This window comes from Dicentrarchus labrax, unplaced genomic scaffold (assembly GCF_905237075.1).
Source record: "Dicentrarchus labrax unplaced genomic scaffold, dlabrax2021, whole genome shotgun sequence".
NCBI classification, from domain to species: domain Eukaryota; kingdom Metazoa; phylum Chordata; class Actinopteri; family Moronidae; genus Dicentrarchus; species Dicentrarchus labrax.
The window spans coordinates 14,449,170-14,470,317 of NW_026136714.1; the positions used below are offsets into that span (position 1 = coordinate 14,449,170).

At 39.9% G+C, this 21,148-nt stretch overlaps 4 protein-coding genes across 10 annotated transcripts in view; 3 read left to right on the forward strand and 1 right to left on the reverse strand.

Annotated features, from left to right (window-relative positions):
• Positions 1 to 2,032, forward strand: part of gpat2 (glycerol-3-phosphate acyltransferase 2, mitochondrial) — a 113,176-nt gene extending 111,144 nt beyond the window's left edge. For all 6 annotated transcript variants that reach the window (XM_051423490.1, XM_051423491.1, XM_051423492.1 and 3 more), the window contains one exon: positions 1,470 to 2,032. In XM_051423490.1, the coding sequence (XP_051279450.1) occupies positions 1,470 to 1,586 (117 nt within the window). In that variant the 3' untranslated portion in view covers positions 1,587 to 2,032. The remainder of the gene's footprint in view (positions 1 to 1,469) is intronic.
• Positions 2,033 to 2,964: 932 nt separating this feature from the next.
• On the reverse strand, positions 2,965 to 9,059 carry fahd2a (fumarylacetoacetate hydrolase domain containing 2A). Of its 2 annotated transcripts, none has more exons than XM_051423536.1 (8): positions 8,835 to 9,059; positions 7,818 to 8,083; positions 7,334 to 7,550; positions 5,698 to 5,757; positions 5,445 to 5,607; positions 4,343 to 4,451; positions 3,696 to 3,783; positions 2,965 to 3,443 (listed from the first exon to the last, which is right to left on the reverse strand). In XM_051423536.1, the coding sequence occupies exons 2-8, from the start codon at positions 8,081 to 8,083 to the stop codon at positions 3,381 to 3,383; spliced, it is 966 nt and encodes a 321-aa protein (XP_051279496.1). In that variant the 5' UTR covers positions 8,835 to 9,059; the 3' UTR covers positions 2,965 to 3,380. The 2 variants fall into 2 exon arrangements, with proteins under 2 accessions (XP_051279496.1, XP_051279495.1); XM_051423535.1 differs by having other exon boundaries at positions 8,728 to 9,040.
• A 276-nt stretch (positions 9,060 to 9,335) lies between these two features.
• zgc:152830 (uncharacterized protein LOC767682 homolog) lies at positions 9,336 to 15,760 on the forward strand. The gene is made up of 16 exons (XM_051423513.1): positions 9,336 to 9,461; positions 10,162 to 10,203; positions 10,304 to 10,394; positions 11,024 to 11,172; positions 11,263 to 11,371; positions 11,968 to 12,095; positions 12,186 to 12,285; positions 12,417 to 12,492; positions 12,600 to 12,685; positions 13,197 to 13,301; positions 13,548 to 13,623; positions 13,734 to 13,852; positions 13,959 to 14,042; positions 14,153 to 14,210; positions 14,981 to 15,162; positions 15,248 to 15,760. Exons 1-16 carry the CDS (start codon positions 9,451 to 9,453, stop codon positions 15,383 to 15,385), a joined length of 1,554 nt encoding a protein of 517 aa, XP_051279473.1. The 5' UTR covers positions 9,336 to 9,450; the 3' UTR covers positions 15,386 to 15,760.
• Positions 15,761 to 16,607: 847 nt separating this feature from the next.
• Positions 16,608 to 20,253, forward strand: pcna (proliferating cell nuclear antigen). The gene is made up of 6 exons (XM_051423541.1): positions 16,608 to 17,075; positions 18,350 to 18,447; positions 18,551 to 18,618; positions 18,706 to 18,900; positions 19,484 to 19,607; positions 19,700 to 20,253. Exons 1-6 carry the CDS (start codon positions 16,855 to 16,857, stop codon positions 19,774 to 19,776), a joined length of 783 nt encoding a protein of 260 aa, XP_051279501.1. The 5' UTR covers positions 16,608 to 16,854; the 3' UTR covers positions 19,777 to 20,253.
• Positions 20,254 to 21,148: the final 895 nt, after the last annotated feature.

Consider the following 21,148-nt stretch of genomic DNA (forward strand, 5'->3'; position numbering starts at 1 on the left):
GTTTTACTTTATTATTTGATGGCTACATATAGGTACTAGTTACTGATAATGAATTTACACACAAAATATGTGATCAGCTTGTAAAATATGATTTGTTGTTAAAGTTTGAACAAGCCCACAGATATGAGAGATATAACACACAAACAACAGAGCTTTTAAGGTTCTGATGGGTATGTTTTTCTGCTGCTAGCTGGTTCCAGTCTATATGCTAAGCTAAGCTAATGTCCTGCTGGCTGTAGCTTCGTATTTACCATACCTTTAAGATAAGATATTGATCTTCTCATTTACCTCTCTGCAAGAAAGTGTATTTCCCAAAGTATTGACCTGTTCCATTCAGTACATTGTGTTGATAATACTTTGGTGCTAAGTAAGATAAAGCAGGGAAATGTTCCTGAGGTGATTTTGTTTTTTAGGATTCCTCAGTGACATATTTCCCTTACTTCCTGTTAGTTGGGAGGTGACCTGATATTAAAACACTCCACTCTGGCACAATGAACTGAGGATTAAACAGAAACTTTGATGAGGCCAGATAAAGGCTTCATGTTTATTGTGATGGATTATCAAGATGCAGCAATTTTCAAGTCTGTGGAGGTTGTTTTTCATACACTGCAAGACGCAAGGCAGCAAATGGCTTGTCTTGCTGATAGGAATATGAGAATCTATTATTGCCATCTGCACTGACTCTGCAAACAATGAGGAATAATAGAAAAGGAGAAGGGCAACCTGGCCGATTGGCACCAACTTAAAATCTATGAACTGAAAAGAAACACTCCTATTGTGCTCATAAAAATGGACAAAACAGTCCCTCACTCAAAACTCTGAAGTAGTTTTTTTTAATCGATAAGTATATAAATCAATATTTTTATTCAATTTACCACTCAGTCTTTCGACTCAATAAAGTAGCATCTGCACCCATCAGACTCCTCTATCAGTCTGTGGGTTGGGAATCGTTGCCTTTTTAAAAATAGAGCATCATTGACCTATATATCTGCAAAGATCTCATGAGGCAATTATTAACTTTCTTATCAAGGTTATCAGTCAGAAGTGGTTGTTATCCTGCTAATTCCACTCCCTGATGTCGAGACGGCTTCATTTTTGAGATCTCCAGGTCAGGAATCAAAGAGGGGGAATGTGCTTCTAGTGTAACTGTAAAACAAAAGGAAGTCTGAAGCTCAGCTCTGTTATTTAGCCTCATTATTTCAAACCTTGCTGAGTATATGGAATTAGGTGGTTCAATGTTATTTATGTAACGTCCTTAGCTTTGTTTTTTCTTTTTCATTTTTGAGGTGTTTTTGTTTTGAAAGGTTTTTATCTGTTTTCAATTCATTGTTTTTTTATTTGGCCTTCTGCAAAAAAAAACACACTGCTAAAGATAAGAATGAGCTCACAATGCTCAAATGAAGGTTACAGAATAAAAAGTATTGTGGTTTGCGAGTGTCCTGACGGTGCCGTGTTTATGTTCACTGCAGGTCCTTTCGGAGGAGCATCAGAAAGGAGGCGTCTTCCTGGGTGTCAGTCCTTTGTTCCAGTTGTCAGAAAACAGGCAGAAACTGCACCGCTTCATCTCACAGTACCTCTACAATTAATGTGTTTAACTGAGCAGCACGACTCGAGGCTGTGACTCGGCTTTGTTTTGTTGCAGTCTGACCTCATCCCTCTGTTAGTGTCACACAAGCTTGTGTTCAGTGTTTAAAAAAAAAAAGATGCATGCTGAGCCGGGACGCTCGTGCCTTTAGGTTAATTGCATTTTGATTTTTCGGTGATGAGGCATTGATTTTTAAGTTTATCTTTAGTAATAGCATTAGCATAAAGCCACAGGAGACGAGGATTATGAAGTCCCTGTAATCAGTTGTGAGGACTCGCTGCGCCTCGTGTTTCGACCATGTTTACGTTGTGATGAAGGCCGCAGATGTTTTGTTTGTAACGTGATCATTAAGCCGAGCTCTGCTTTGTTCTAGTTTCTCACAAGTCAATCAGTGAAAGTGTAAATGTTAATTCCGACAATAAACAAATGTGCTTACTTCATCATTAACTTGACACATATCATTTGAATAGGTTCACAGACAAAAAGGCTTTACAGTAGTATATTGTGTGCTCATTTCTTTAGATATAATTTCTTCCAAACAGCTCATCACTCTAACTCGTTCTCCTCCTGAATGTAGATCTTTTGTGTGCTGACTCATATCTCAGGAGAGTCTGTTTGACATAGACCTTTTGACTCTGAGGTGTAGACAAATCGATGCCTCGCTTTGAACGGGACGTAGAACTTTTTCTGGCAGGCGTTAATATTTTGGAGTTTACAACCATCTGTTTTTACAGTCAAGAGTCAGCACGGCTGTGTTTTTCCTTTCAGCTTGACCACAAATCAAAGCTGCCGTTGATAGGCTCCCATTGACCGTAGAACTCTACTGCCACCCATTGTTTAAGTGAGTGTACTGTTAACAGGCTTTTCACACGTGCCTCAGTATAGCCTGGGTTTTAAATCCACTAATTCTAGGCAGGTTTTTAATCTGTCAGTTAACTCCAAATTACTCCCCATGTAGTGTAAGTGTTCAGGGGGAAAATGCTGCCTGCTTTGGATAAAATAATCTGCTAAATGACTGAATTTAAAATCTAATTATTTCACTGATTATTATGTGACTCGCTGGTTAAACATGATTATGAACAAGTCACCTCATCACACTACTGCAAAATGTAAATGAGTCCATTTAGTCTGAGGGTTTCTCTGCAGCTGTCAGTGAAAAAAAATCAACTTCAGTGATTTCAGCAAAAAGAAAATGAAGCAAGCAGGTACATGAATCAAAGTAGCTTCCTCAGGCAATGTACGGGACACTTTCTGAAGACAGCAACATTTTCTCATTTAATTTATTCAATTCTATTACTGGAAATCTGCTTACTTCTCATGAAAAAGTGGTTGAATCCTCTAAGTTAGTGGGAAAACTCATCAGTTTATCATCCTGAATGTTAAACATAATTACAAACATGTTTTATTTTTTTTACATATAACAAAACTGTCAGGAAGTTCACAGTTTCTGCTCTACAGCAGGAGTGGGTGGCTGCTGATGGAGGGTATTTTTACAGCTAGTGATGACAGTGACTCAATAACCGAGGTCGAGCTGCAAAATCACTGCGTTGAGTCATGTAATTACACCGTTTCATGTAGTAAAAATACCATGTTTTCCTTCCTTTCAATTACTGTAGTACCCCGAATAAAACATTCATCGTGAGTTTACAGTTTTCACACAGTCTATTAGAAACATAACTCAAACTTTCTGATAATAGTTATTAATTGTGTGAAGCAGTCGATTAGAAGTGCAGTTTATTTAACAGCTGACAGCCCTTCATAGATTCTTGGTGTTTTCTGCAGGCTGTCTCAGGGATTAGACCACTTTGTTGATTATAGAGCCTAATTGGTCAATCTGGCACTCCACCACATCTCCTTTCTGGAAAAAAATAAATAAAAGTTAGTTAAAATACACCTTTACTCCTTTTTAAATACTCTCTCTTACTGTCTGTTAAGATACTGTGTTATGGACACAAAGTCCCTTTAACTGTAACAGAATACATATAGTATATTATCTGCAGCCATTAGGTTCTTTTGGATAAAGTAAAGTTGGAGTTGAAGTGCAGCTACAGACACAAGAACTGGTTCACACCAGCTCTACATTTTTTGGCAGTTTCATCCAAGAAATTACCTTGAGAAAAACAGGTGGCTTTCTGAACACACCCACACCTGGAGGAGTGCCTGTCAGGAATACGTCTCCTGGAGTTAATGTCACAAACCTGACAGGAGTAAAAAAAGACACACAGTGGATGCCCAGATTCAGGGAGCAGCATGTGCTATTATACAGTAGCACTGAAATTACCACAGCTGACTATTGTCTTTGGAATGAGAGGGTTTCTTTTTCTCGTGGTCATGCAGTATGCTTTTTATGCTCATTTGTGTATACAGATCCTGTGAAAGTCATCAGCAGTAAGTCAGGAGAGAGACTGAGAGGCTTTTCTGTCCAAGAATCTCAGATCAGATCAGGGTGCTTCAGGGAAAAAGGGTGCCAGCCGTGGTGGATAAGTCTTAGTGGAGGCATGTAATTTCAGCTTAGCGTCCGTGATGAACGGAGGCCATTTGCTCGCACAATCATCCTCTTGTGGATTCTGACACGATCTGATTTACATAATTTCTTAAATGGAAACTCTACACTCTCAGCTTGAGTTACTGAAGCAGGAAAAAGTTTAAGTTTCGTATATATCATGAAAATCTGTGTGGATTTAAAACTCTTAGCAATATCTTCCCGTGAAGCAAAGACACATTCATCACGAGCAGAAGTGTACCGAATGGACGTACTTTGAGACCCAGGCGACCAGCGTCTCCGTCTTGAAGATCATCTGATCAGTGTTGCTGCTCTGCACTGTGTCTCCATTAACCAGACAGCGGACATCCAGGTTGTGAGGATCTGAAGGGGGAATGATTAACAGGGTGTCTGCAGGTTTTGAAAAGTCTAAACCATTGAATTAAAAAGAATATTTGTTCTTTCCTGCCATAGGAGTTATAATTTAGTTAGAGTTGTAACATCTATAAACTACAAATGAGATAAGTCAGCACTATCAGACCTGTAACAACCACTGTCACTCTGTCTGTTAATGGTCGTCTTATAAAGGGCCATAAAGGGTCAATTTTAGCAAAAACTTAATTAATTTAAATTAATGTATTATATAATTGATTATTTTAATAAACTTGGCTAGATTGATTAACTTTTTGATATTAATAGTGTTGAATAATGTTTCAAATGACAGTGCTAGGAGTAATCCATTAACTCTTTTGTTTGTTATAAAGCCACATAGGACAAATATGTAATGATACTCGTTACCTTGATTTCCTGTCAAACATTAAAGGTCCAGTGTGTAACATTTAGGAAGATCTATGGGCAGAAACTGAAGATAGGTGTGTTTTCTTTAGTGTTTAATCACCTGTGTTTTCGTTCCCTTATAATGAACTGTTTTTATCTACAGAGGTAGCGGGTCCTTTCCAGAGAGTCCACCATGTTGAACTGTCATGTTTCTACAGCAGCCCAGAACGTATAAAAACAAACACTGGCTCTAGATAAGTCTATAAATATATATATATATATATATTCAAAAACAATCTTTAAAAGTTGTTTAATTATTATCAATTAGCAGCAGTTAGATTGAGGGTTATTGTAAACCTCATGGTGAGTCTGAAGATCTGTATCCTTGACTAAGATTGTACCATGAATATAATAATCCACATTGATCAGGAGTGTTTTCACTGATATTAATTATCACACAGCTCTAATCAGCTAAATAAATTACTCTTTTAAAAGAGCTTGTTAACTCTGACGAACAAAATCACAGATAATTACGTGATTCACCAAATTGTCTTTAATTCCCCCCTTTCTGTCTCACTCTCCCTTTCTGTGGCGTCTCACCTTTCACGGCGCCTGTGGTTACTAACGCAGGGCCGAGGGGACAGAAGCTGTCGAACGTTTTTCCCAGCAGCCACTGCTTCCCGTTGCGCTTCATCTGCCAGTCACGTGCGCTGACGTCGTTGGCCACAGTAAAGCCGGCCACGTAGGAGAGAGCATCTTCCTCCTGAACAACAAGAGGAAATGGAGTCGGAGTAGAAGCTGCACCAGAGCATCAAAGTGTCAGGGCCATCAGAGGTGATTCTGTGACGCTCACCTTGATGTGTTTTCCTCTTCGTCCGATCACAAAGGCCAACTCCACTTCCCAGTCCACCTCCTTCACTCAGACAAAACAAGAAAGCAAATACGGCATCAAGAAGCAGAAACAGTGTCCCTGTTACAAACTGCACACTAATTCTGTCTGTCTGACAGTTAAATATATATATATATATAAATACACTCACTCTTTCTCCAGCACCATGTTCATATACTGAAAAATCTATTTATTTATACAATAAATATAGATCAATATATATCAAAATAAATACATACATACTGTATACACACAGTAGACTTTGTATTTGTTCTCTTTAACATCTGCAAAACCCGAGGAGACACTAACATTGATTTGTCTTGTTGTACTAGGAAAAAAAAAACATCTTGTACAATAAATCTTTAAGTGGGAGTGAAGTGATTGGATTTTATTATGTGGAAAATTAAAGGCCCTACAACGGGGAACTAAAACTGCCGACCCGGGGGCCATTTACAGCCCTCCACCCCCTCCCTGCAGCCTACATAATATAATCATTAGATTTAATGTTATATATTTATTTTTTAGTAGTTGTTTCATATCAATTTAAACTATCTCTTCATATACAATTAAAATAAAACCACAATTCTATTTTAGTATAAAGTAAGAATAATAAAGATATAATGCTGGATGAGAGTGTACGGTTGATAAGACGAGAGCAGGTTTCAGGCCTTCATTCGTTGTTTGGCTGCGAAACAACAAAGATTATATAAAAACGTAGAGAAACGGCTGTTTGCGTCTTTTTAAAGGTTTATATCAGTAATGGAAATATTTTTTAGAAGCACTTCCTTGAGCAGTGGCCCCTAGCTAATTGGAGTTTGAGACGGCTGACCTAAGAGGGACTTTTTTGTGTTGGATCTGGCGACCCCTGTGGACAAAAAGCAGTAGTGTTTCCACCACCTTGTTTCATTGATTTCAAGGGGAATCCAACCTGTAGGAAGGCATTAAGAATAACTACATAGAAACTGGTGGTTCTGTGTGTTTATGAAGGTCAGATAGAGACATCACTACTAAACTGAGTCTGTTTCATACCAGGTAAAAACTCCTTGTTTAACTTATTTCAGGAATATTCTTGAACATTAAGAAGACAAGAAATAAGATGTGCTCAAGAGACAAAATGATCTCATCTCCTATGGAGTTGTATATAATACAGTTTTAGTACTATACACTTGTACATAGTACTAAAATTTACACTGAATTAGGTGTTTATCTAAAAATGTTCTACAACTTAACTAAAACTAATTCCTTTAATTTGCCCAGATTCTGTTTTACACAATAATTAAAATTTGTATTTACCTGCTTGTTAAAAAGTTAAACCAGTGGAAACAATCTTGGTATTTGGAGGCTTCAGAGTTAAATACCAAAGTATACTGGAGCACACGGAAAGGGGGAAACAAACTTTGAATGATTGAATACGTTTCAAGTACGTCTTCATCAAAGTCGATTTTAGGATTATTTGCGATCTCAACCTAAATCTGTAAAATCTCTGGTTCAGTCCAGCTTTATGTTGAACTAGAGAACTTTGCAGAAACATAGATCCCACAATACACCAGCTCTATCTTTTAAAGCACTCTGAGTGTTAAGTGTTGGTGCTCGCTCTCACCTGGCTCTCTGAGGGCAGGATGATGTCATCGTACGGGCCTGTGATGGCGTTGGGGAATTTGCTGAAGATTATCGGCTCTTTGGGGATCGGGGCGTTCTGCTCCAGGCAGTGGTCCCGGTAGTTCATACCCACGCACACCACCTTCTCTGGGGCCAACACGGGAGACAGCAGCTGGATGTCTGAGCGCTCCACCACGCACTGACCGGACGACAAGGCCCTGAGGAAGAAGAGGAGGAAGAGGAGTCAACAAGAACATGACCCTGAACATGAAGGGGAAGGATGATGATGAGGGTAAAGTTGTAGGAACGAAGAGAGGATGTGGGAAGAAGAGGAAGATTCAGGAATTAGAACTAATAATTAAGAGGATGTTCATGTAGGAACGAGATTGAAGAAGATGATGGTAACAATGAAGAGGATTTATTCAGGAGATAATGAGGAGGAAGAATATCAGTTAGGGAAGGAGACAGTGATTCAGGAGTCAAACCTTTGTGCACGCTCCAGACCCTCGTCTCCCATCTCCAGCAGCTCTCTCATTGTCGAGGGCATGGAGGGGTCAAACGCCTTCAGATCCACCACGCCGAGCCCCTCGCCGTGCTCCACTCCCACCCTGATGCTCCCTACGTCACCGTGACGATGAAACTGCACCAGACGCATCGCTGCACCGCTCAAGGCTCGCTGCTGTGGGTTTGTCGTCTGCCTTTGAGAGAATAAACTCCTGAAGACGCAAAAGGAGTGAAGAGGAAGTCTCATCTGTCGGAGGGACAAAAGAGGAGAAAGATGTGAGGAGGCGAGGAAGGAGAACAGATGGCAGACGAGAGAAAATATAAATCAAACACAATCTGATTTCTTCTTCTTTTGGTTTATTGTGAATTCCTTCATCCTTCAGATTGTAGCACACACACACACACACACACACACAAATCTCAACCTCCATTTATTATTCCATTTTTCCATTAATCAATTAATTGTTAGTCTGTTAGATGTCATAAAATAGTTCCAGAAACTTGACGTGTTTGTCCAACTAAAAGTAGTTGTTGTAGTAGTAGTTAAAAAGTTGTTTAATATATAGAGCAAAGCAGGGTTTTTCCTTGAAAAATGAGTAATCAATTAGTGATTCCAGTTTCTATCACTCTGTACCACACTGGGATTTCTTTGGACAGCTCAAAACTTTTATTAGAGTTTACACAAAAGATCCATCAACTCCTCCTCACTCACATAAAGTCTAAAACTGTCGATACCAATAAACAGTGAGAACAAAATGAGCAGCAGCCAAACTAGTTAGTCGAGATGAGAAGTGCCAAAGTACACATTATGTGAGCAGCTCTGATGTGCTGTCCCTTGATAGAAGAGCTGTAAATGACAACCACGATAAGAAGCGGGGAACTTGTGCCTACCTGCAGCAGCTCGACCTGTGGTTGTGACTCTGTAACCTGCTACTGAATAACCGGGACAGCTACTACTTTATTTCATGCCCTTTGTACTGTCTCTGGTTAACACTCACCTCTCTGGTTTTGCACAGAAAAACACTACTGTCAACTACTTCCGGTTAGTGTTTGTAGTTCGAGTAGGTCAGCCCTGTCAGAAGCGAGATTAATCGATTAACTGTGTAAAAACGGTTGTATATATTATATAATATCGAGCAATAATTTACATGTTTGTCATAATATTATTTTAATGCTGCTTTTCGCGTTTGTTGAATTAATTGTGGAAACTACAATTCCCTACTGCATCCTTAAATGCGCCTTCGCGTACAGTCAGAACTTTCGGTTACTTACTAATACAACTATAGCTGATTACCGTAAAATATGTCTTTCTTTGTGTGATAACCTAGGTCATATTACACACTTTAACTACATCGACTGACACCAAATATCATATTTTCGGGGTAAATTTTAACACCCAAAAAGCTTAAATAACAGAAAACACGCTATTAAAAAAAAAAAAAAAATTAACGACTCGTGATGTTCGCGATTACGAGCTACGAGAAGCCACGCAAAGGCAGCACGGGTACAACTTATCGGATCATGTGATCAGCCGGAGAGGAGTGAAGGGAAGGATCCGTCGGCTGTCAGCTGTCTCTTTCACCCTGAACGCAGCAGAGGAAGAGGAGGACCACGATGTGCACCAGGTGAGACTAACGAAAACTAATGGCTGCTTCCAACCGCCCGATCTTCGGTTTAAATTAACGGTTGTCTCAAGTGCAGCTGCTCCGTCCATGAATGGATCAGCTGATTGTTGTTAAATAGGAGATAGTTTCTCCCCCCTTCAGCTGTGTAAGGTCGTGTTTTCTTCAGATTGTTTAATTAAGACGTTTAATTTACCTGTGATAGTTAGCTAAATGTTAATTAAATGTTTTATTTGTTTATTAATCCGCAGCTCAGAGTGGAAGAGTCTGATTTTGTCTGGATACAGTTTCCACTAAAAGGGCCCACGCAGTCGGTTTTTAATGCTTATGTTTCACTTTCAGTCTCACTATACTTTAATAGCAGTACTTTAAGTGTCATATGACCCCAGAAAAAGGATTAGTTAACAGATTTATAACATTATCATCCACCCTGAAGTGCACACTGGGTTGAAAGTTTTGATTTCACTGCAGTGAGACAAGAAGTCAACCTGCCACACTCTTGTTTAACAGCTCAAATTAAGCAGATCTCAAAGGTCTTGTTGGTTTCCACACTCTGTTATCATTAACCTGCATTATAAAAACCACACACAAGACTGATTGTGTCCCTCTGCGTGAGATATCTCTGCTTTTCCATGTCAGACAATGCTGACACTGCAGATTCAAGAGGAAATAACTCTGTGTATTTGTGTGTTTTTCTGTCCAGCGTCCAGCCTGTTGAATGGACCGCCGACATCAAGAACCAGAAGTGAGTACTGGGAGAAATGCAGCGCTTCCTCTTTAGCTGCCAGGGTGTTGGTTAGTTATTTTTGTGCATCTGAATGATGATATTGTGTTTTTTTTTGTAGTTTCGATGGCATCGTGTTGGTGACCCAGAGCCACGACACGCTGCCCACTGAGCTCGAGTGTCTGAAAGAACCACTGCAGGACTACAGCTCTGTAAGTCTGTAACTTCACAACCCTTTTCTCACCTGTTCTTCGTCTGTATCACATCCAGACTGCAGAAACTTACACACCAAACACAGATTACTGCAGATAATTGAGAATAAAACACAATGTTCTCTCACTGGAAAAAACACATTTTAGGATGAATCCCCAGAGTGACCTTTGCATCTGTGTCCTTTCTTAGAGTAAATGTGTACGTTTGCAGTAAATAAATAAATAAATGGTTCTGTCAGTGACACACAATGTGTAAAACATGTTAAGTTATTACAGATATAAAAAAGAAACTTAAGTTGGAACTATATATTCTGAGAAGTGCTTTTTATATTAATGCAATATGGGGATTAATCAGTCTTAAATCTTACTATATTAAACCAAATCAAAATTGAGAGATAGGTGCTAATATTTAACCCTGTGTGAACTCGTGTTAGATTTAGAAAATGCATTTACATGCAGAAAGTTATATTGACTTAAATAAATAAACTGGATTATTTCCTCCCTTCAGGCCTGAGTTGTGACGTTCACTTCCAAATCAACCTGGTATTACAGCTGATCACCAACAGGTGGTGTAACGTGTTCTCCTGTGACACTGTGGTGTTACTCTCCCTCATCTACTCTCACTATAGGTGGACAGCGGTCTGGGGGATGAGGTAGTGGTCTTAAAGGTCCCTGGTCTCCCTGGTAACCGCCTGGTGTTTGCCTCCACCGGCCCGGTGAACCGCGATTACGATGATGTCAGGCGCTTCAGTGACGCTGCCCTCAACGGCATCAAACGGTCAGTTGATGGCAGCTGATTTATTTATTCTTTCCTGCCTTAGCGTCTCGCTCTGCTGGTTTCCCTCTAACTCTCTGTGTTTCTTTTCAGGGCCTTGAAAGCAGGCATGCAGCGTCCCCTGCTGGTCTGTCCTCCACACAGGGACTATAACAACAGCACCTTGGTGGCTGCACTCGGGGCCCTTCAGGCTTTATACATGGTGAGAAAACACTCACGCAGGGCCTACATAAAGGCTCTTTTCTGTCTTATGATCCACCTACCAATGGACAATTTTTAAAGGGGAACTCTTTGTTCTTAGTCTGTTTGTTTTCTGTTTACTAGTCATGTGATGTACAACTTTACTAATACATTGCACACGGTTATATAATGTGTTCTGTTGTGTGGAGTTTAAAGGATGTGGGCATTGAACAGTCTAATTAAAATATGCTATTGGTTACATTATGGGAAGTCTGGGATCGAGTGTCTCCTGTATACATTTTTCAACCATTCTTTTTAAAATCAGAGCACCCAACTTTATGGTGCAAAAGTGCAATAATAAGTACCTTCCTTAAGCACAGATGATGATACATTATTAAAAAAACCATTAGAAGGAGGTCAAGGTATGTAGTTCTTGGCCACAGTGAAGTGATCAGTTTAGTAATATGCATATAAAATGACTCAGAGACTACAGGGGGTTTTCTATGCCAAACCACTTGGATGAAGTCCAGTTAAAGTACTTGAACACAAATGGGCTTTTTTTTCTCAACTCTGTTGCATAACTCAACTGTTATGTTTGTTTTTTTTATCCCACAAAAGCCTCTGGAAGTGAGGGAGGGGAATATAAAACCCAGCGAGCACAAGGTGTGTGTTCTGGGGCTGTGGGCAGCACAGAAGGCAGAGGGACAGAAACTGGTGAAGCTAGCCGACGCCCTGGAGAGTGGCAGGTGGGTCAGATATTTCACCTCCATTCACTGCTAAGATTTCTCATGTTGTCGTTCCCTCATTCAACCAGCTGCTCTGTTTCCCCTCCTCAGACTGGCGTGTCGTGACATCGGTGGCTCAGACCCTGAACGTATGGCTGCTCCTCGTGTGGCTGATTACGTCCAGGAACTCTTCAGGGACAGCCCTGTGCAGGTAGTCCTGTTGTTTCTTGTTAGGAGAAAGTCAACAATCTTATTCCTTCTTCATAAGATTCAGGAAAATGGCAACTAAGCACTTTGTCTGGCGTCAAACATAAGAACGTGTCTGTGTTGATGAACCTTTAGGTGGAAGTGGTGAGCGACCTGAAGGTTCTGGAGAAAGAGTATCCCTGTCTGGCTGCAGTCAACCGCTGTGCCAACAGTAGGAGAACATAATGTTTTATCACTTACTCATTATCACAACTGTTCAATGTTGATTTTCGTTTAAAAGATGCATGTATATTATTCTTATTTTCCATCCTCATACAGGCGTCCCTCGTCACCAGGCCAGAGTTATCAAGTTGCAGTACTGTGGAGAGGGACCGATCCAAAAGACACTCATGTTGGTGGGAAAGGTGAGAGGAAAGGAAAAAATTGTCCCCAAATAAATATTAAGTCTTCAACATAACGTGTACCCTTTTTAAAACACGAGTACATAGAACAACACCTGTTCACCAAATATCTTATTTGACCAAGGCTTTAAGAGAAAAATTAATACCGTACAACAATTAAAGATCTGTTGGCATAAATTAATCCTTAGTTATGTAGCACCTTTCAAAACAAAGTTACAAAGTGACAAAATGAGCTGAAAGACAAAGAGAGTACAAACATATTGTCTATTGTCATAAAACATAAATGAAAATCAAAGAAAAGCCTGAAAAAACAGGATTAGGGCTTTTAAAAGAGTTAAAGATGAGGCAGAGTTTTCTTTGTGTTTTTGTTACCTTAGAATAAGCTGTTTTTATTTATCTAACCTCTTCTACAGAGGACCGCCAGCTTTGTACAGTATGCATTATATCTGTATCTGTATCTGTGTGTGACTGACTGCTTAATAAACAGAGGTTGTTTCTCACGTGATGTTTTCAGGGCATCACCTACGACACTGGTGGAGCAGACATCAAGGCTGGTGGTTTCATGGCTGGGATGCACAGGGACAAGTGTGGAGCTGCTGCTGTGGCTGGTTTCTTCCAGGTGAATGACCTATTAATTAACCCTCCGGGAGTCCAAACCTCGGGACGTGGACGAAATATTCAGCACTTGTGACTTTGCTTGAAAACAACACTACATGACTCAGTCCTAGAAGCAGCTGAGTCACGATTAAAGGGATGAATATTTTCCTTTCCTTCCCATTACCATAGATAGTGAAGCGTGACGTTTCCTGCCTTTGTTTTAATATTCCAGCACTGCTCCCTCCCTAACGCCTCTCTTGCTCTCTAGATTTTAGCCAAGCTGAGGCCAGCACATCTGAAGGTCATCGGCTCCATGGCCATGGTGAGGAACAGTGTCGGTGCAGGTCGGTGTAATCTACGTTTCCCTCATTAATATTCCTGTTTACATTTCTCTCGGTTGGATCTGTGTCACATTGCACCAAGCGTCTGTGTTAACGTGTGTGTGGTTTGTCAGACTGCTACGTGGCCGATGAACTGATGGTTTCCCGTGCGGGTCGCAGAGTGAGAGTGGGAAACACAGACGCTGAGGGACGTATGGTGATGGTCGACCTGCTCTGTGAGATGAAGGAGAAGGTCACAACATCATGTTTATAAAAACATCTTAACTCATTTATACATCTTAACCCCTCTTCTGCACGTGCATCCCCTCTCATTCTGATCATGTGATCTGTGTCTGCAGGCGGTACGTGAGACTTCTCCTCAGCTGTTTACTATCGCTACTCTGACGGGTCATGCTATCAGGGCCATGGGACCAAACTACTCTGTGAGTACTGCTCAAACACAGACAGTGCTGCCACTCCCTGAGAGATATTAAACATTTAAAAACTAAAATAGTAATGGACTTACAGTTATAACACTCATTTCTCTTCGTAGATCATCATGGATAATGGACCCGCCCACCGCAGTGAAAATGCTGCTCAGTGGCAAAAAGGTGAGACGACTATGTGGATAATTTGACCATGAACAGTAATTTCCACTTACTAGGCTTTTCTAGAGCTTTTGACTGCAACTCACAGCCTTCATCAGCTAATGTATGTAGGGGTCTCCTGAGCCATCTCCATGACAACTGAGCAAACGCCATCTGAGATGCAGTTAAAAGCTCCAGAAAAAAAGCTAGTAAAGATGGTTTTGTATGGATACATTAAGAGTCCAGCATTTATTTGAACAAGAGCTGAATAATAATTTAATCCATTAATTGACTTTTTTTTTTTGTTGGTATGGTGGTATGTTTTTGTATTAACGACAAAATGATAATCAGACATTTGTAACTTTTTCCCCAGTGCAAAGACTTTCATGTTTTTTTCTGTTTAATATCATAAACTGAATGTGTTTTGTTGGTCAAATCAGGAATAATTTCTGGTAATTTAGTATCTTGTTATATTCATTTGTCATGACTTTTTACTTTTTTTTATTAGCTGATGTTGTCAGGTGTTTAAAGTTATATAGTTTGTTTAAATGTTATCAATAATAATTAGTATATAATAATAGTAAGAGCAGTGAGACCACTCATACTTAATATTAATCCCTCCTTACAAATGTAATACCATGGGCTGACCAGCAGATGTCGCCATTTTGACTATCAGATACATCGAAACAGTGAACCATTTCAAGTACAGTTGCTTCATAGTAGTTCAGTGCTTTACAAAGCTTTATTTCCCCTTATCACCAACTAACACATGGTCTTCCTCCTCTTCCATGCAGCTGGAGAGGTGTTGGGTGACGTGTTCGAGGTGTCCAGTATCAGACGGGAGGACTACGAGTTCCACAAGGGCAAGTCCGAGTACGAGGATATTCTGCAGTGCAACAACCTGCCGTCCTCGGCCACACCTCGAGGACATCAGACCCCTGCGGCTTTCCTCATCATGGCCTCAGGGCTCGACAAGGTGCTCGGAATATTATTTATCTGTAAGTGTGAACATTATAATATGGAAGAAGTCATTAACTTGTATTATTTAATTTCAAACGCAGCATGGTGTGGATTCTGATGCGCCTCTGCCATACTCCCACATTGACATCGCTGGGTCCAGTGGTCCTTTCCCCGGGGTCCCAACAGGAGCCCCCATCCTCGCCATGGCAACCAACTACATTCTGCCTGATGGTCTCTAAATAGATACCCTAGTATAAAAAAAAAAAAACTACAGTCACTGCACTCAATCCCAGCACAAATTTATAACCATCCAACACAAGATGCATTTTTTTTCTTGTCTGACATTCCTGAACACCTCAGATTGGTTTCCTGCAAGGAAGTTTTTCTGCTCTTTTATAAGATCTTGTGACATTCGCCAAGTGTGTCAAATGACCCTGTTCTTTAGTGGCCTGAATCAATATATACTCAGGGGTGAAATAGTATTGAAATACCATCTGTTTATATGTGTGTCTGTGCAACAAACTGGGGACATGATTGTGTGTTTAGTGACGCTGTGTGTGAGTCAGATCAAGCACTCATTGATCAATAAAACAAACTTTAATTTTGAAAGGTCACTGTGTCCTTTTGTACAGTTATTTTTGCACACATGAATTATTACAGGGGGAAGAAGAGGAAATATTGTGGCCTGCGGGGGGGGGGAACAAGGAACTTGTGTTTTTACAGCCTGCTTGTGTTGCAAAACATGCAGATGAGGTAGATGCAGTGGACATCTCACGTTTGCATCATGCCTCTACATGTATCCCAACATATATAACACTCATACGTTATATATACATCTATACATAGTATTCAGCAAGGTGCTTTATTTTGGCTCGTTTTAGCATTTTCTCTCCTGTCGAGTAGTTGGAAAGGCATTAAAAGTTACAAGTTTGTAACTGGGTCTTTCAAAAGTGTCTTAATTTTTTCTTTAAGGGGGGCAATGTGAACAATAGTAGTTTGTCCTTTATTACCCTAACAATATAATACAATTCATATAATTTTAATAATCAGTAAATACCACATCTATTGTTACAAATGAAACAGCAGGTGTTCCTCAGTTGCTCTTTTCTTACATGAATTTAATATATATACATTTGTCTCAAATCCCCCGAAATAAAAAAAATAAAAACACAATTAATGTGAACTTTCTCTGTACTATTACACTTAACTTAAACATGTTTATTTGATCATTTTAGTGTTTTATAATTGTATTTTGTATTTATTTGTTTCTTAATTCACTGTATATTATTATTTTGTGTATGTTGTGTATTGCTGAGTATATTCTGTTATATTTAGGTTTTTCTTACTGTAGTTGGAGAATTGCCCTCTCCAATATGGCCGCCGTCAGCGCCCACTGTGCAGTTGGGACGTGCCGACAAGGATGCGGAAATGACGCAAAGGCGCCGAGTCATTAAAACCCGACATTAGCGCGCGCTTACAGCTCAAACCCTCCGTCTCCGTTGAGAGTGACGTCTGCGTGCTGCTCGGTTGCTAGCTAACAACAAAGACTCAACTTCCAGAGGCAGACTCTCTCCTTCTCCTTCTCGGTTATAACTCAAACTGCAGCCTCCTTTTTAACGGGACTAACGCGAAAAGGCGACACACACACACACACAAACACAAACCAACCTCTTCGTTACTACGCAGACTTACAACCTCCATAGCAACCATGTTTGAGGCTCGCCTGGTGCAGGGGTCCATCCTGAAGAAGGTGCTGGAGGCTCTGAAGGATCTGATCACTGAAGCCTGCTGGGACGTCAGCTCGTCCGGTATCTCCCTGCAGAGCATGGACTCCTCTCACGTCTCCCTGGTCCAGCTCACCCTAAGGCACGACGGCTTCGACTCGTACCGCTGCGACAGAAACCTCGCCATGGGAGTCAACCTCAGCAGGTGGAGTAGAAGAACAAAAACACGACAGCCTTTTATTTATTTGACATTTGTGTTGTTGGGTTGTGTTGGCTCGCAGAGGGATGAAGAGCTGCTGACTAACGCAGCTAGTTTGACAGGTTGAGTTTGACCGCAGCTAAAGTCGATGTGGAAATACTTTATAAATACTTTATAAATACTTTATAAATACTGCTATACTAAAATACTGAAGGCGGTTTCATGCTCATCACCATCCTCTAACATCTTTTGTTAGCATAAAGTTAGTAGCTTGTGTAATATCGGGGCCATCTTGGCGGAATTGCCCGGGCATGTTTTTTTTGTCTCTCTCTCTCTCTCTCTCTCTCTCTCTCTCTCTCTCTCTCTCTCTCTCTCTCTCTCTCTCTCTCTCTCTCTGTGTGTGTTAACTCTTCACTGTCTGCCGGTTGTCTACATGTTTTATTGAAATATAAAAGTCTGTTAAAAGTACAACTTAATGTTTTTTTAAAGTTTAAATTACGGTTGGTGCAGGTTTTTTTTTTTTGACAGCAGCGACATTGTGACGTTACGTAGCGACGTCATTTGAGCGCCAAATTCTCCGCAGGGAGGGTTGGCGGGAATTGTTGTTTAACCCGGGAACTTCCACTTCCGTTTCACTGCCGCCTCTCTTTGTACACCGGTACACTGAGTACTCATTGAGCTGTAATGGGACTTTTAGTTTAATGTTTGAGTATGTATATATATATATATATATATATATAGTATATATATATATATATATATATATATATATATATACATATAAGTTTATATATTATGATAAAACATTAAGTTTAAAATTTGTTGTAAAACGTTTTAGCAAAGAAATCTAGTATTAAAATGTATATAAGACACTAAATTTGGGTCAAAACTATGAATAAATTGATTAGTCCATGGGCAGAAATTAATAATTAATAAGACATTTAGCTATTTGAGTCTCTTTATTAAGGTCTGTGCCTGACTGCTAAAGCTCAATGTCACATACTTTTTCATTTCATTAATTGCTGTTGCCCTGACAACAGTCTAATACCAAAAGATATTAAAGCTCAATTTAATATGAAATATATAAAACAATAAAATGGCACATACTAACATTTACTATTGGAATTGCAGACTTGCATAACTACTAATCCATCATTTAAATGGTTATTCCTTTTCTTTTAAGCTGTTTAATTTCGGTGTATTCTAAATTACTTTTTATGTAAATTTGACATTTACTTTTGTGGTTTGTAACCACAATGTTTTTCTTTTTTCCCATACAGTATGTCAAAAATCCTGAAGTGTGCAGGAAACGAAGACATCATCACCCTCAGAGCAGAAGACAATGCAGACACACTCGCCCTGGTGTTTGAGACACTCAGTAAGTTTTTAAGTTATTTGTGTAAAAGCAGCAGGGAATAGACGTGACAGATGCTGTGTTGTTGTTTTCTAATGTACTGACCTCTCCTCTCCTACGCTCACAGACCAGGAGAAGGTGTCAGACTATGAGATGAAACTGATGGACCTGGATGTGGAGCAGCTGGGAATTCCAGTAAGTAATCTGTGACTTTGTCTTTTGGGTCCAACGTACGGTCTCGTGCACACTGTTCCTGACCTTTACCCGTCTGTCTCTGTCCAGGAGCAGGAGTACAGCTGTGTGGTGAAGATGCCCTCTGGGGAGTTTGCCCGCATCTGCCGCGACCTGTCCCAGATCGGTGACGCCGTCATGATCTCCTGCGCCAAGGACGGAGTCAAGTTCTCCGCCACAGGAGAGCTGGGTACAGGAAACGTCAAGCTGTCCCAGACCAGCAACGTGGACAAAGAGGACGAGGCGGTGAGTGTGAATGTTGACCAAGTTAAAATCAGTAACGGTCGAGCCACATGATCTGTCCTATATTGTGGTACCAACTTTTATTTTGTCCAATAAATAAATTACAGTACAGAAATACCAAATATATTTTTAAATATGATGTTGCTATTACATAGTTTGTCCACCAGGGAGCACTGATATGGTTATAGATTACAAAATATATTGACCAGTTGTTTTAAAACCTCAAACATTGCCTCAAACATTCAGTATTTTGGTTGTAGTTCACAGACTGAATAATTTTAGGTTTTTAACCCGTCAATCACTTTAGCCGTGATTTAAGATGGTTAATTGAAACCCAACAGTTATTCAAGGTTTAGTTAATTCGATTGACAGTAAATTGAAAGCCAAATCTTAAATCCTAATCAGTTTCAGCAACTTAACTCATACATTTGCCCCTTTTTTTTTTTTTTTTTTTTTTTTTTTGTCTTTGAGCTCATAATCTGAATGTTTTACAGGTTTGGACAAACAAACCGACTTTGGCTACTCAAAAATAAGGTTATTGGTGACCTAAAATGTTTGACCTTTGCCCTTCACTGTCTGTCTTTAGGTCACTATTGAGATGAATGAACCCGTCCAGCTGATCTTTGCCCTCAACTATCTGAACTTCTTCACCAAAGCCACGCCGCTGTCCAAGACTGTGACCCTCAGCATGTCCGCTGACATCCCCCTCGGTTAGTGCGTCTGTGCTCATCCTATGTCTTCATTCAGGTTCTTAACATGTTTAGACACTGTGACTCTAACCTGACATTGTTTGTTTCTACAGTGGTGGAGTACAAGATTGCTGATATGGGACATGTCAAATATTACTTGGCACCTAAAATCGACGAAGAGGCTTCTTAAGTTGTTTATAACCGCCCAAAAATGGAGAATAGAGAAAAAGCAGGCGACTGGGACTTGTCCTGAGTGACTGAAGGGCTGAAGTGATCTCATGGTGGTCCCCTAATCACTGTTATCACTGATGTCTTCCTGTCTAATGAAATTCACAGCAGGAGGTGTTGTCAACTTATCAACAGTCAGCATATGAATGGTGCCATCTGTGTGATGTAATGAAGCTTCAGTACTCTGCCTTTGAAGACGAGTTCAGAGCGGCTGGTTGCAGTCCAGACAGCCCCGGTGTAAATTTCAGCACTTGTTCGCTCCACTTTGGTGTCTGTCTCTCTATTTTTGCCCATTTTGGGAAAGCAGATTTCAAGTATCCCATTCCTTCTTGTAGATAACACATTTGTAAATACTTCCTGTGGTTTCTCACTGTCAGACAACCCCAAATGTTTTGTATTCATTGATTCAGTCCAAAATAAATCAAGTTGTTTCCAATAACCTTTTTGTTTCTGATGTCTGTGGACAAAAGCTGCTCATAGTTCCAGATGAAAGACACACTGTGGCTCTTCAAAGAGTTTCCATTTGTAATTATTCTGATTTAATGTGAAGCCTGAAAAGTCCAGTGAACTTTTTGATGTCTTTTATTTTCAGCCTGTTTCTCTCCGACTCTTTGATCACACATAAGACCCTAACCAACCTAATGGTCACCCTTAACGCTCATTCTGAGACACTTCCTCCTACACTAAAGCCTGCTGGGGAAAGGCCTCATTTTAAAGTAATTCTCTTGGCACTTGATCTTTATGGACAGCAACCCAAAACAACTCCAGTATCAGAAGATTTATATTTGTTTACCCTAACATCAGTTGCCCTTTGTTATTCAACCAAATCAAATCAATAGTCTTTAATTCCCAGAGGAAACGTATCCATATACAGGTTGGTTGTCAGCACTAACCTACCACAGCACTATGGCACATGGCAGTATGTGTTGGATTTATTTTAATCTGTTTCTTGTGTTTCTCTCTTTCACAACTATTAAACTAAACAACTAAATAAAAACAAATTAGATGTTTAAAGAGGAAATGTCTCCGGAACCACAAAGAGCTGAAAACTTACCATTCAACAATGTATATCATACATGCTTTTTATAAGCATATTAGGTTGTTTGCTTAATGTTAACTGTTAATCTCTTAAATAAACTATGTTAAATAAATGTAGTGGAGTAAAAAGCACAATATTAAACTCGATATGTAGTTGGTAGTGGTAGTTTAAACTACCTAAGTACCTGAAGATTGTGGAGAGTTGCAGCAGTAAACAGATGTGGCCACTAGGTAGTGCTCTTCTACTATTTATTTTTCCTGCATGGAAGCGAGCAGATTATATTCACCTGTCAGGT

What these genes read in the sequence shown, in the direction of transcription:
- fahd2a (XM_051423536.1), bottom strand. Translation starts at nt 8,083, where the DNA reads ATGAGACTTCCTCTTCACTCCTTTTGCGTCTTCAGGAGTTTATTCTCT. An exon ending in CTGGTCGCCTGGGTCTCAAA is followed by an intron (nt 3,784 to 4,342) that starts GTACGTCCATTC and finishes TACTCCTGTCAG; the next exon opens with GTTTGTGACATTAACTCCAG. An exon ending in AGCCACCTGTTTTTCTCAAG is followed by an intron (nt 3,444 to 3,695) that starts GTAATTTCTTGG and finishes ATTTTTTTCCAG; the next exon opens with AAAGGAGATGTGGTGGAGTG.
- zgc:152830 (XM_051423513.1), top strand. An exon ending in GCCGACATCAAGAACCAGAA is followed by an intron (nt 10,204 to 10,303) that starts GTGAGTACTGGG and finishes TTTTTTTTGTAG; the next exon opens with TTTCGATGGCATCGTGTTGG. An exon ending in TCAGGGACAGCCCTGTGCAG is followed by an intron (nt 12,286 to 12,416) that starts GTAGTCCTGTTG and finishes ATGAACCTTTAG; the next exon opens with GTGGAAGTGGTGAGCGACCT.
- pcna (XM_051423541.1), top strand. Translation starts at nt 16,855, where the DNA reads ATGTTTGAGGCTCGCCTGGTGCAGGGGTCCATCCTGAAGAAGGTGCTG. An exon ending in CCTGGTGTTTGAGACACTCA is followed by an intron (nt 18,448 to 18,550) that starts GTAAGTTTTTAA and finishes CTACGCTCACAG; the next exon opens with ACCAGGAGAAGGTGTCAGAC. An exon ending in TGGACAAAGAGGACGAGGCG is followed by an intron (nt 18,901 to 19,483) that starts GTGAGTGTGAAT and finishes GTCTGTCTTTAG; the next exon opens with GTCACTATTGAGATGAATGA.